Source organism: Lactuca serriola, chromosome 5 (genome assembly GCF_051521515.1).
Source record: "Lactuca serriola cultivar US96UC23 chromosome 5, Lser_US96UC23_V15, whole genome shotgun sequence".
Taxonomy (NCBI): Eukaryota; Viridiplantae; Streptophyta; class Magnoliopsida; order Asterales; family Asteraceae; genus Lactuca; species Lactuca serriola.
The window spans coordinates 70,297,366-70,311,124 of NC_136412.1; the positions used below are offsets into that span (position 1 = coordinate 70,297,366).

General features: G+C 38.9%; 1 protein-coding gene across 1 annotated transcript; it reads left to right on the plus strand.

Moving 5' to 3' along the window:
• Nucleotides 1-743: 743 nt before the first annotated feature.
• On the plus strand, nucleotides 744-4,336 carry LOC145052590 (G-type lectin S-receptor-like serine/threonine-protein kinase SD2-5). Its single transcript, XM_079000429.1, has one exon. The coding sequence runs from the start codon at nucleotides 1,812-1,814 to the stop codon at nucleotides 4,224-4,226; it is 2,415 nt and encodes an 804-aa protein (XP_078856555.1). The 5' UTR covers nucleotides 744-1,811; the 3' UTR covers nucleotides 4,227-4,336.
• The last annotated feature ends 9,423 nt before the right edge of the window (nucleotides 4,337-13,759 follow it).

Genomic DNA, 13,759 nt, shown 5'->3' on the forward strand with positions numbered 1-13,759 from the left:
GGGTTCGAAGGCTCCAAAGGTTGTCATTCTAAAACACTCTATGGTTGTTTTAATATCATTCTAACATCTACAAATTGATCCTAGATGGTTTGGTTTTATTATAAACTCAAAAATAAACTTGTTATTTTGAACGCTTCATTTGACCAGTTTTTATAAAAAAACATACTTATATTTTGTATTAAAACTCATCAGTCGTATAGGTGTATGTGTAGGTGATGTGTTTACAAGAGCTAAGAAATGGATATTGTAGACGAAAAACCATTAAGGAGAAAAGACTATAGGTGTGTTTTCAAGGGAAACAACAAAAAAAAAAGGATATGAAGTGGGGTAGGATTTGAGGAATAGTAACGGTGGGGATTAAATGTTTAAATTAATAAACAATCTATTGCACAAATAAATATATTTAAAGACAATATAATGTTTTTATGTACACAAGAAGAGAAGTTATAATACAAAATACCATACATATGATCTACATAAAAAATATATAAAAACAAAACCATTTTTTTATCTAACCATATATACCATTCCAGTAAATTAGTCAATTATTTATAAACCTTGTTATTTTTGGATTTAATCAAACCATATATATACAATTTCAGTAAACTAGTTAATAATTTATAAACCTTGTTATATTTATATTTATATTTAATCCTAACTAAAGATATTTAAAAAATGAAAATATAATACATGCATCTTCCTCTCAAGTCTCAATAGCAAGACACATGACACATGGTGTGTGGGGGGAGAAAGGAGAAAGTGTATTTCTTTTGAAGGGGATGAAGTGGCGAGTAGTAGCGAACAAGTTTGTTGGGCAGACCTTTGACCCCCCATCATTCAATTTCATCTCATCTACCACCCATCAACCCTAATTCAATTCCCATTTCACATTAATTGTATCGACATCTTCACGCTTTCATCAATCTTTCATATTTTAAACCCACTATGTTCACCTCTCGTGATCTACTGTCATCCATACATAATTCATATACATACACATACATGTATCTGTATCTGTGTAAGTATAGGCTCGAATTTCTAAACCCCACCTCAGATCTTCCTATTTCTTTGACCTCAGCAATAACAAATTCGTCTCATCTCTTTTCTAATTTCAGGAAATTGACGTACGCAGACTCTCTCTCTCTCTCTCTCTCTCTCTCTCTCTCTCTCTCTCTCTCTCTCTCTCTCTCTCTCTCTCTCTCTCTCTCTCTCTCTCTCTCTCTCTTGCTGGCATGTGCTGGAAGAAAAGTAATTTGTATTTCGTATTTCTATCCAAAATAGAGACAATTCATAAAGTTTCGTAGGTGAGAAAATTTGCTTTTCTTGTCCAATTTTGACGTTTTTTGCCCAAAATGGAGAGGACCCATTATTGTTCATGGCAGCTTTTATCGATCTCTAGTCTTCAATTTTGTCGGGTTTTCCTCAATTACGTGTAGTTTTGACTTTTCTTAGCCAAATTTGATGAGCACCAATTTATGTTTATAGTTCATTAACTGCATCTCATGGTGGGGTTTTCGTTTTCCCTTGAATTTGCTGTTAATTTGACGTTTCTACCAAAAATGAAAACCTCCTGTTCTTGTTTTTAGCTGGATTTCTCAATCCCCGTGTTTAATTTTGGTATTATACATTTATACCCCTCAATTTGCGTTTGTTTAATGCTTTATCGATGTCTGTGTTTCATCACGATGCCCAATTTCCATTCTCTTTCCACTTCTGCACCTGGTGCAAGTTAGTCAACTGGTAGATCCCGATTTTCCTTTGTTCTTTTTTTTAAGCCATTGAGAATTTGAAAAACTCGAAGAAGAAAAAAAATGAGAGCTTGGTTGTTCTTCTTTCTCAACGTTATCTGTTGGGTCTTCCTCTTCTTACCTCAAACATGCGTATCAAGTGTTCGATATATTGGCAAAGTGAACCCTGGGTTCAAAGGATCTCAAATGCAATTCATAGACAACAGTGGCTTATTCCTACTATCAAACAGCTCTAATTTCGGATTTGGTTTCAATCCGAACGCCGATATCACTTCCTTCACCATTGGAATCATTCACATTACAACTTCAAAAGTCATTTGGTCGGCAAATAGAAGGGCTCCCGTTGGTAATTCCGATAACTTTGTGTTTGGCGACGACGGAAATGCTTACATTCAAACCAACGGAAAAGTCATCTGGTCAACAAACACCACCGGGAAAGGTGTCGCCGCCATGAAATTGCTTGATTCCGGTAACTTGGTGCTGGTACGTAACGACGGCGTTTTCGTTTGGCAAAGTTTTAGCAACCCCACAAACACCCTTATGCCAAATCAAGATTTCAATTCAGGATCGAAACTTGTAAGCAATCCGAAAAACAATTTGACATTTTCTTTAGAAATCAAAAACGGAGACATGTTTCTATCATCCGGGTTCCGAAACCCTCAATCGTATTGGGCTATGAGTAAAGACAAAAGGAGAATCATCAACAAAGACGGTGGAAACCTCGAATCCGCCGTTATTAATGGCAATTCATGGAGGTTTTTCGATGAAAACAAAGTTTTGTTATGGCAATTCGTGTTTGCAGATGGTGATGATTCCAACGCCACTTGGGCCGCTGTTCTAGAAGATAACGGCTTCATTAGCTTCTATAATCTCCCAGGAAAAATAACAGCAAACCATAATATCCCTGATGACATGTGTAGCACACCACAATCTTGTTCCTCTTACCTCGTTTGCCACGCTGGCAAGACGTGTCAATGCCCATCTGGCCTCAACGAAATCAGCTGCAAACCATCTAGTCTATCGTGCGCGAAGAAAGATGAAGCGACTCTCATCAACGCAGGCGATAATCTGAGCTATTCAGCACTTGGGTACACGTCACCTTCTTCAAAAACAAATTTAGATGGGTGTAAATCATCGTGTTTAGGTAACTGTTCTTGTTTGGCTATGTTCTTCGATAACAAATCAGGAAATTGTTATCTTTTCGATCAGATCGGAAGCTTTGAAGACGCGAAAAACGGCGAATCTTTCGAATCTTACGTTAAAATTTCGCGAAATTTAAACGGGAAAAAGAAGAAACAATCGATTGTTGTTGTGATCGCGATTGTCATTGCGACAATTTTTGTCATTCTAACACTTGTGTTCATATGGATTTATTGGAACAAAAAGCGAAATAATATTCCAATCGAAAAAGGTAATGAATCATCGGAAGAAGATAATTTCTTTGAAAGTATATCCGGGATGCCTGTGCGCTTTAGTTACACATACCTTCAACAAGCAACCGATAACTTCAGTATAAAACTCGGGCAGGGTGGGTTTGGGTCGGTTTACGAGGGCGTGATAAAAGATGGAACAAAGATAGCGGTCAAGCAATTAGAAGGAATCGGGCAGGGAAAGAAGGAGTTTCGGGCAGAGGTCAGCATCATCGGTGGGATCCACCACCACCATTTGGTTCGGCTCAAAGGGTTTTGCGCGGAAGGTGCACACCGTCTCTTGGTATACGAGTACATGGGTAACGGTTCACTAGACAGATGGATCTTCAAAAAGAAAAAAACCGAATTTTTATTAGATTGGGATACGCGATACAACATCGCAGTGGGGACCGCGAAAGGGCTCGCGTATCTCCATGAAGACTGCGATGTTAAAATCGTGCACTGCGATATAAAACCGGAGAATGTTTTACTCGACGCGAATTTCCGCGCGAAAGTATCGGATTTCGGGTTAGCGAAGCTAATGACGCGCGAACAAAGTCACGTATTCACAACCCTGAGAGGGACCCGCGGATACTTAGCACCCGAATGGATTACGAACTACGCGATATCTGAAAAAAGTGATGTTTACAGTTTTGGAATGGTGCTTCTTGAAATCATCGGGGGACGTAAAAACTACGATTCCTCAGTGATTTCAGAGAAATCCCATTTCCCATCTTACGCGTTTAAAATGATGGAAGAGGGAAAAATCCAAGAAATTTTCGACCAAGATATGAAAGTTGATGAAAAAGATGAACGCGTTAAGATCGCGATACAAGTAGCTTTATGGTGTATACAAGATGATATGAATTTAAGACCTCCTATGACCAAAGTGGTTCAAATGCTTGAGGGTTTGTGTGTGGTGCCTACACCACCTATGGCTTCTCAAACATGTTCGCGGTTCTATTCGGGTATTTTTAAGTCTATTAGTGAAGAAGGGACTTCATCCGGGCCTTCGGATTGTAATAGTGAGGCTTATTTATCTGCTGTTAGACTCTCGGGTCCGAGATAGTATATGTGTATATAGATTGTATATCATAATGTGTATCCGTGTATGTGAATTTTTGTACTATGAGTAGAATATGCTATATATGTTGGAATAAGTTAGTTCTAATTTTCTAATTGTTGTTAAGAAATCGTTAGTCGAACTATATATAACGATCATTTGACATTGTTCGAATCTTCAGTTGATTGCTACACCTTTTGGCAATTTACATCTACGTTTTTTCGGGTAAAATACTAAAATTTGAACTTAAATGACCTATTTTAGATATTTACCTCATCGCTATTGTTCTTCTCAAAGGGTATTTTAGATATTTGAATGTTAGTGGAAAGTTTTCCTTGTACTCGTTTATTGTAAAATATAGAAACTATAAGTTATAAATTTGTGCATTGGCAACTTTAGCAAATATCGATTTTGTCCCTTTTGTTTTGTTCCACAAGATTTTTACTTTGTTATTGCCATGGGTATTTTAGACCAATAAACATTTCAATTAACGGTTATTGACTAAGAAAAAAACAATGGAAAGATAGAGACTACATTAGATGGCCTCAATTCAAACATAGATAAAATAGGGGTATCTCATGGACTAAAAGACTTTCTCTATTAAGCGGTTTGTTCTACATTAAGAAGAAACACTTATATATATCTTACCAAATTAAGTCATGCCCCTATCAAATCCATTAAGTAAAACAGGAATAAAAAAAAAAACACATTTAAATGGCCTTCAAATAATGATAAAATAAGGAATCTTGTCCGCTAAATGTCTCTTTCTTTGTTAATTTGTTTAATCGACTTCATGTAAAAAAAAAACACCTATATATAGTTTAATCGAATTAAAGATGATGTTTCTTTCTTTCTCTTGTCAAGTGATGTCTGGAAATGATGTTAAAAATCATTTGACAAAATGCGGGCAGATTTGGGGAAATAGAAAGAAAAAATAATTGAGAGCAAATTTGTAAAAAGTTAGGAATTAATGGGAAAAACTTCATTTCTCTGACATTCTCTATTAAATTGTTTTTTTTGTATCAAATAAAAATAACTACATTAAGTTATGTCTCCATTAAGTAAAAAAGATATATCTATCAAAAGACCATTAAGTAAAAAAGATAACATGAACAACTTCTAATGATGCGAAGAAGTAGGTAAGTAGTTTTTTGTTTGAAAATTTGCTAAAAATGATGCGAAGAACTTTTTATATTTTTATCCATGATGGATGATCATGATATTATGGCCATCTCCAATAATGGTATTGCTCATGAAACGGGGCCATGTGAAGAACTTTCAGAAGTTGAAGTAGCTCATGAGAATTCGGATATAAAATCACATGAGAATGAAACTAGGCAATCAGTAGTTGAAGAAGTTGCACTAATCAACAATATTTGTGATTTTAAGGTACTAAAAATCGAATCTTTATCAACAAAACATAAGGTTCTTTTTTGTTTTTATGGTAGATTTAAAGGCTAATTGCAGAAATTTGCAATAAACTTTCACTTAATTTATAAATTAACTATAAAAAATTTATTGACTTAATTGGAACAACACTTAGTCCAATAAGCTATATATGATTGTTTGTTTTTGAATTAATACAGGAAGAACGAATTAATTGAGAAAATCGTTCTTTCTACGAGTCAAATAGTAATATCCATATATGGCTTACTAGATTAAGGGATTGCTTCTTTTTTTTCTTCTCTAAATTAAGTCCTATATGATAAAGTGGATGTGGCTAAATGGTATTGATATTTGTATGTATATATGTATTAAGTGATGTATGTGTAAGGTTTGTTTGATTGTTTTAATCTTTTTGACCGAATAGACCGTCCAGATAAGACTAAGGGGGTGTTTGGCTTAGCTTTTCACAGCCAAAAGTCCTTTTTGGAAAAGAAAAAGAAGCAAAAGATGTTTGGCAAACTAGTTTTAAAAGCCACTTTTGAAGTTTTTACATAAGGGAAATGAACTTTTTGGAAAAGTCAAGAAATCCTGACTTTTTGTAACTTTTCCAAAAAGGACTTTTGGGGTTTGAAAAGCTAAGCCAAACACCCCCTAATTTCTTGTCCCCATTAATATGCTAAGTAAAAACGATATATTACCATTTTACCCTTGCATGATGATTAATTATTCAGTCTTTGACAGTTTATTGAAAATTATATTTGCTTTTTACAGCAACATGGAAAGTCAAATGCTATAACACCTACTGGAAATGCAGTGCAACCTATGTAAGAAAACTTAGGGTTTATAGTGGAGATCTGGATGCCAACTTGGATCGTGAGAACACTTTCCGAACTGATATTTCTACCATATGTCTGGGTTGCAAGAAATTCAACCTAGGATAATCCAAGTGGACACTTACGATTCTAAGCACAAAAATTGTAAGCCAAATTGCTAGAGAGATTATGTGAGAGTTTGATGAAAATGAGAGCTAAAATTCATTACCTTCTTCTGAAGAGGAAGAATCATTTATATATTAAACGAGATTAGGGTTTCATTAGGATCGGACCGTCATTAGTTGCTTTGGAAGCAAGTCAGGATAATCCGGATTAGGGTTACTAAAACTAACGAGTTTTGTTAGTTTTACCATAATCACCCTCAAGAAATTGATTTTTCCACTATGTTCCTATATGTAAAATTCGGTGAGGTTTTGGGACGCTGTGACAACCCGGAATCTCCATTCTGTACAAACTATATCACTTCAATAGAAGTTGTAGCAGTCACAGTTAATTTTCAAACTTTTCGCGTAAGTTTGAGTAATTTAGGGTTTACACTTCAGGAAATATCAGGAGAGTGGGTGCACTAGGGTTTTGTGCAACACTATTATTCCAACACTCTATTACATTAGAGATCATTTCAGGAATAAAAATATTTTATTGCCAAAAATATTTCAGGACTAAAATAGAATTCTGAACCAAATTCATTCATTATTCGCATTTCCAACTAGAGAAAAACCATTTTCTCTCTCACGGATCTTCGGGTTTTTATCCCAAATCATGAGTACCTCTTTCTAGTAATGTTAGAAAGCTTTATATGTGTTTATAACATTATTTAGAAGGCTAAATCACTAGATCTAGGAGTGTACTCCCCAAGGTGTTCTTGGGCGGTAAACTCCCGAAACAAAGCCGAAACCGACCCTTGTGTTATGCAACTGCCTTAGACTCATATGTATGTGTGTTAGGGACAAGAAAACAACCAAGATTCACTCAAGTTTGGGAGTTCACGGCCCAAGAGTTTCTTAGGCCGTAAACTCCCTTTTCAAACTCAAAATGGTGTTTTAAGGCACCTAAAGCTTTAAGATTTTTATCAAGACTAGTTCCCATTTAATCTAAGGCCTTAAGCACATCAAAATCACTTATCAAAGTGAGTTTACGGCCAAGACATTGTTCTTGGGACGTAAACATGAAAGAATGGTACCAAAGTGTGCCTAATGTCTTCATATGCTTGGAATAAAAACCTAGAACTTATACCACCTATGCTTGAGGCTTGAAATCAACAAGAACACCATTCCAAGGGAGTTTACGGTCGTAAACTCCAAAGGAAATGGCCTTAGGGCCGTAAACTCCTAAATGGAGTGTTTCTAGACCTTAAACCCTTCCAAGAATTTAACCACCAAGTTGGAATAATTCTAGGAATCATTTGGAACTTCAAAACACACAAATACCCCATGGTTGGGAGTTTACGGCCGTAAACTCAAGAGTTTACAACCGTAAACTCCATGTGTGTTAGTATATGAGGAGTAAACTCATATATGGGGTCCTTTGGAACCCTAAACACGAGTACCTTGTCCCACAATAGCTTAGATGCAATCCTTAGGGCTTAAAACACTTATATAAAATGTTTATTATGTCTAGGATGTCTTAACGTTATCAATCAGTGATTTGAGACTAATTGAGTGCATATATGTGTGATTATATGTTCATTAGGATCGTAGTGTGTGTACAAGTCCTCGCTTGACACCTAGCAATCCTATACCGTTCAGTTCATCCCAATCACCAACTACAGGTGAGTTCATACCCCTAATCAATGTTTTAAATGATTTTAAATGCTTTAAAGGGGGGATACAAGTAGAAACAAACATGTTATTAAATCATTAATATGTATTTTATAACTGTGTTTGTCATTTAACAGATTTCACATGCTACAAAATGTGATGCATGAAATGGTTTTTAAATCTTAAAAACACATTGTTACCAAATGTTTTACCTTTGAAATGTTTATTAAAATGACATCAATTCATTGTTAATTATTGTTCAAAACCCACAAGATGTCTTACAAAACCATTTTTACATTCTTGAACTAAACTATGCATATACACTTATATTCTTATATATGTATTGATGTTATAGTTTACATCTTTCATTTAGTTTCCCACACCCTTGAGTAGTAAGAGTGTATAAACCTACATGATCAACCAGTTATATTATAGTAAATTATCATAGGGATAATTTGAAGATATCAAACATTACTTCTATTAAAAGGAATCACACAAGAGTCAGTTCATTCATGAGTCTATACTAGTACATTACCTGATACATGAGTACTTACAGATGTTTACCTGATACATGAATATGTTTACATATACTTACCTGTTACATGGACACACATACATGAATACCATATAGGAACACTTTTACATAGGTGCATTATCCTGTATTCACTTACCTGGATACTTGTACTTAGAACTACGTGGATGATTTATTAGTACTTACTGTGTAAATTATCTTTCCTATCCCGGTTCAATGGGATAGCTCGGCGGGACTTACCATTCCGAACCCCACTAATTATCTTAGTCAGTTCATCTAGTTAGCTATTTCTTACATCCCTTTTCTCGCGTAGATTAAAATGGCTGGATTTCACCATGGCTATCTGTACTTCCCAAACCAAGGCAATGCTGGTTGGCTAGAGGCAGAACCAGAAGATGATCACCCAATCCCTTTGGATGATCACCATGCTGAGGGTTTTTCTGATAGTTCTGACTCGGAGCCAGAAGTCAACAACCTACCCCCTAATGCTCAAAACCCAAACCTGAACCCCCGCCCTGTGTTTCAAGGACCCACACCTCTGTGGGCCACTGACTTGACTACATGGAGTCATGAACAGGGTCAGCCCATTCCTTATGATGGAGACCGAAGTTTCTACAACCTCACCGAAGGAGGTTCTGCTGATAGAGTCCTACCAATCATGGTGCGTAGGATTTCTCGGAACTCGATAATGGCTCAGGCGACTATCAATCAAGTCTTGGAAGTTGATGCCAACTCTGATGTTAACACTGTCCACATTCGCCAACTAGAGTCTGCTCATGAAAGGACTCTGGTCCGCAATGCAAATCTGCAGAGGGAACTTGCTGAAACCCAAGCTGAAGTTAGAGAACTTCGAGCTCAGCAAGCAAGGTCGGACAGGCGTATAAGGGACATTGAACGTCTACTGTCGGGATCAAGGACTCATGCTAGCAGTTCTCGTCGCCGATAGAATATCGTCAACTCAGCTTTTGGATATAACCTAGTGTATGTAAAACTATGATCTAATTTCCTGTCTTTGTAAGTCTTATAACTATTAGGTCTTGATCTAGTCTTAATTCTGTCAAAATTTTCCATCATGGTTGATGTAAGGCCTTCTTCTAGGTCATTTTTCCCGAACTTGTTACATCTGTAATTCCAGTATTATTGACAGATATCTAATCTTATGGAAATTATTATCCAAATGCTATCTTCTTCATTTAGTCATACTATTCCTTCTGTTGTTGGACTATGGGGATTTAGTCCATGAGACACATTCATTTATCATTTATTCTTATCCATGTCGTCATCTTTTAAACGTATAGTTAAAGATGCTGTCACGCAGGAATCCAAGGTAAAACCCAAACAACAAAGCACCAATACCACCACCTCCACCACCACCTGAACCTCTTCAACCACCAAATCCTTTCGATGCCAACATGTTCCAGGCAGCTTTCACAGCAGCAATTGCAGCTGCTGTGTCAGCAATCAACGCTCCTGCCCCTAGTGGATCAGGAACAGGTGCACCACCCTCGAACCACGGCGAAAGCCATGGACACCCTCGAGAATGCACCTACAAGGACTTCACTAACGCCAAACCCCGCAGCTTCAATGGAACTGGGGGTGTTATGGTGTTGAGACAATGGATTGAAAAGATGGAATCCGTCTTTGAAATCTGTGCTTGCCAGGAGGGCAACAAGGTCAAGTTTGCGGCTTGTACCTTCTCTGACAGAGCACTAACATGGTGGAACAGCCATGTTAACTATCTGACCTTGGTGGTGGCGTATTCCATCGGCTGGGAAAAGTTGAAAGACATGCTGATGAAAGAATATTGTCCTCGAGGTGAAATACAAAAACTCGAGCAAGAATTCTGGGGTCTACAAATGGTTGGATCCGACATCACGACCTACACAAATAGGTTCTGTGATCTGGCAAACTTATGCCCTGACATGGTTGCTCTCCAGAACAAAAAGATAGAGAGATATATCTGGGGACTGTCGCCCCAGATCCAGTCAAGTGTGATTGCTTCTAGGCCTATTACCTTTGATAGCGCCAAAGAACTGGCACAATCTCTCATCGATCACCGAAAACCTCAGAACCCAACAATCCCTACACCCGTACCCCAAAAGTCCAACCCTGACAACAACAAGAAGGGGTGGAATAAGAGGAAAAGAGGGGCTTCGCAAGGATCCTCCAATAAACAACAACTTGTGGCGATCAATGCTGCCACAGTGACTCCTGTTGTCCCTGCGAACCCCTTACCAGCAAAAACTTATGTTGGATCTCTCCCGAAGTGCAACAAATGCAGCTTCCACCACCGCGGGCATTGCAGGGAGATGCAATGCACCAACTGCAACAGGAAGGGGCACACAGCCCGTTTCTGCCAGGCTCCAACAGCTCAAGCCACCCAGGTTCCTAATGCCGGTATGGGCCAAACTTGCTACAGTTGTGGCGAAGTGGGCCACTACAAGAGGAACTGCCCTAAAGCAGGAATGGCTGGAGGGGTAGGAAGAGTTATGGCCCTAGGCCACGAGGAAGCAGTAGCTGATCCTACGATACTTACTGGTACGTTCCTCCTTGATAACTCATATGCTTGCATACTTTTCGATAGTGGAGCCGAGAAAAGTTTTGTAAGTCACAAATTTGCACACCTGCTTAAACAAAAACCATGTGCATTAGATAATTCATTCACAGTAGAAATGGCTAACGGGAAAACAGAGAGTACAAACTGCATATACGTAGGTTGTACCTTAACTTTAGATGGCCATACTTTCAAGATAGATCTCATGCCAGTCCCAATTAAATGTTTCGACGTTATCATCGGTATGGATTGGTTGAGTCTTCTTCGCGCAGACATTATGTGCTTTGAAAAAGTAGTTCGTCTTAACCTTCCTAACAACGAAACCTTAATTATCTACGGCGAAAAACCTAGTACAAGCCTTCGCATCATTTCGTGCATTCAAGCTCAGAAGTGTTTGCGAAAGGAGTACCATGCATTCCTCGCACACGTCGTCGATACCAGTCAAGAACTGAAAGACATTCAGAACATTCCAGAAGTACGCGACTTCCCCGACATATTCCCAAAAGAACTTCCCGGTTTACCACCACAACGCCAAGTCGAGTTCAGAATCGACTTAGTGCCAGGGGCTACCCCCGTAGCCAAATCTCCTTATCGTCTGGCGCCGGCTGAAATGCAGGAACTTTCCAGTCAACTTAACGAACTTCTCAAGAAGGGATTCATTCGACCAAGCTTCTCACCATGGGGAGCACCGGTCTTGTTCGTCAAGAAGAAAGATGGATCGTTTCGCATGTACATCGACTATAGAGAACTCAACAAACTTACCATTAAAAATCGTTATCCCTTGCCCCGCATTGACGATTTATTTGATCAACTTCAAGGAGCCAACTACTTCTCGAAGATAGATCTGCGATCCGGATATCACCAACTACGAGTGTTAGAGGAGGATGCTCCCAAGACAGCCTTCCGAACTCGTTATGGGCACTACGAGTTTGTAGTGATGCCATTCGGATTAACTAACGCGCCTGCGGTATTCATGGATCTGATGAATAGGGTGTGTCGTCCTTACTTGGATCAGTTCGTCATCGTCTTTATTGATTACATACTCATCTACTCTCGAAGTAAGGAAGAACATAGTCAACATCTCCGTAAAATCTTAGAAACATTGCGATTGGAGAAGCTCTACGCGAAGTTCTCCAAGTGCGAATTTTGGATTCGGCGAGTCGAATTTTTGAGCCATGTGGTTAGCGAAGAAGGTATACACGTGGACCCTTCCAAAATTAAAGCCATCGAGAACTGGTCAGCACCAAAGACACCTACTGAAATTCGTCAATTTCTAGGTCTAGCTGGCTACTATCGCAGGTTCATTCAGAACTTCTCCCGCATAGCAAAACCTCTTACAACACTGACCCAGAAGGGCGTAGCCTTTGATTGGGAAGAGAGACACGAAAGAGCGTTCCAAATGCTCAAACAAGCCTTGTGCATCGCACCAATACTGTCCCTCCCCGAAGGGATAGAAGACTTCGTAGTCTATTGCGATGCATCAAACCAAGGGCTCGGATGTGTTCTGATGCAGCGAGGTAAAGTCATAGCCTATGCCTCGAGACAGCTGAAGACACATGAGGTTAACTACACAACCCACGATCTTGAACTAGGAGCAGTTGTGTTTGCTCTGAAGATCTGTACGGTACAAAAAGCACGATCTTTACAGACCATAAGAGTCTACAACACATCTTCGACCAGAAAGAGCTCAACATGAGACAACGACGGTGGGTCGAGCTACTCAGTGATTACGAATGCGAAATTCATTATCATCTGGGTAAAGCCAATGTAGTAGCCGACGCCCTAAGTCGGAAAGAATATATTGGTCGTAGAGTCAAATCTTTGACTCTAACTATCCATTCACACTTGTCCACGCAAATAAAGGAGGCTCAGCTCGACGCTTTGAAACCTGAAAACATGGCGGGTGAATCCCTTAGAGGGATGGATAAGAACTTAGAAATCAAGGGCGGCGGAGCCTTATACCTCATGGATCGGATCTGGACACCGAAACACGGTGGCTTCAGAGACTTGGTCATGACCGAAGCTCACAACACTCGTTATTCCGTCCACCCGGGTTCAGATAAGATGTATCTGGATCTTAAAAAGTTATACTAGTGGCCTAACATGAAAGCAGATATTACTACCTTCATGAGTAAATGCCTTACTTGCGCAAAGGTCAAGGTCGAATACAAGAAACCCTCCGGTCTTCTGCAGCAACCGGAGATACCAGAATGGAAGTGGGAGCGGATCACTATGGACTTCATAACCAAGTTGCCCAAGACGACGAGTGGACTTGATTCCATATGGGTCATCGTCGATAGACTGACCAAGTCTGCACACTTCCTACCGATCAAAGAAACAGACAAGATGGAGAAACTTACCAGAACTTACATTAGGGAGATTGTAAGGCTGCACGGTGTTCCTTTATCTATCATCTCGGACCGAGATAGTAGATTCACTTCGAGGTTCTGGCAGTCATTACAAAGTTCCCTAGGAAC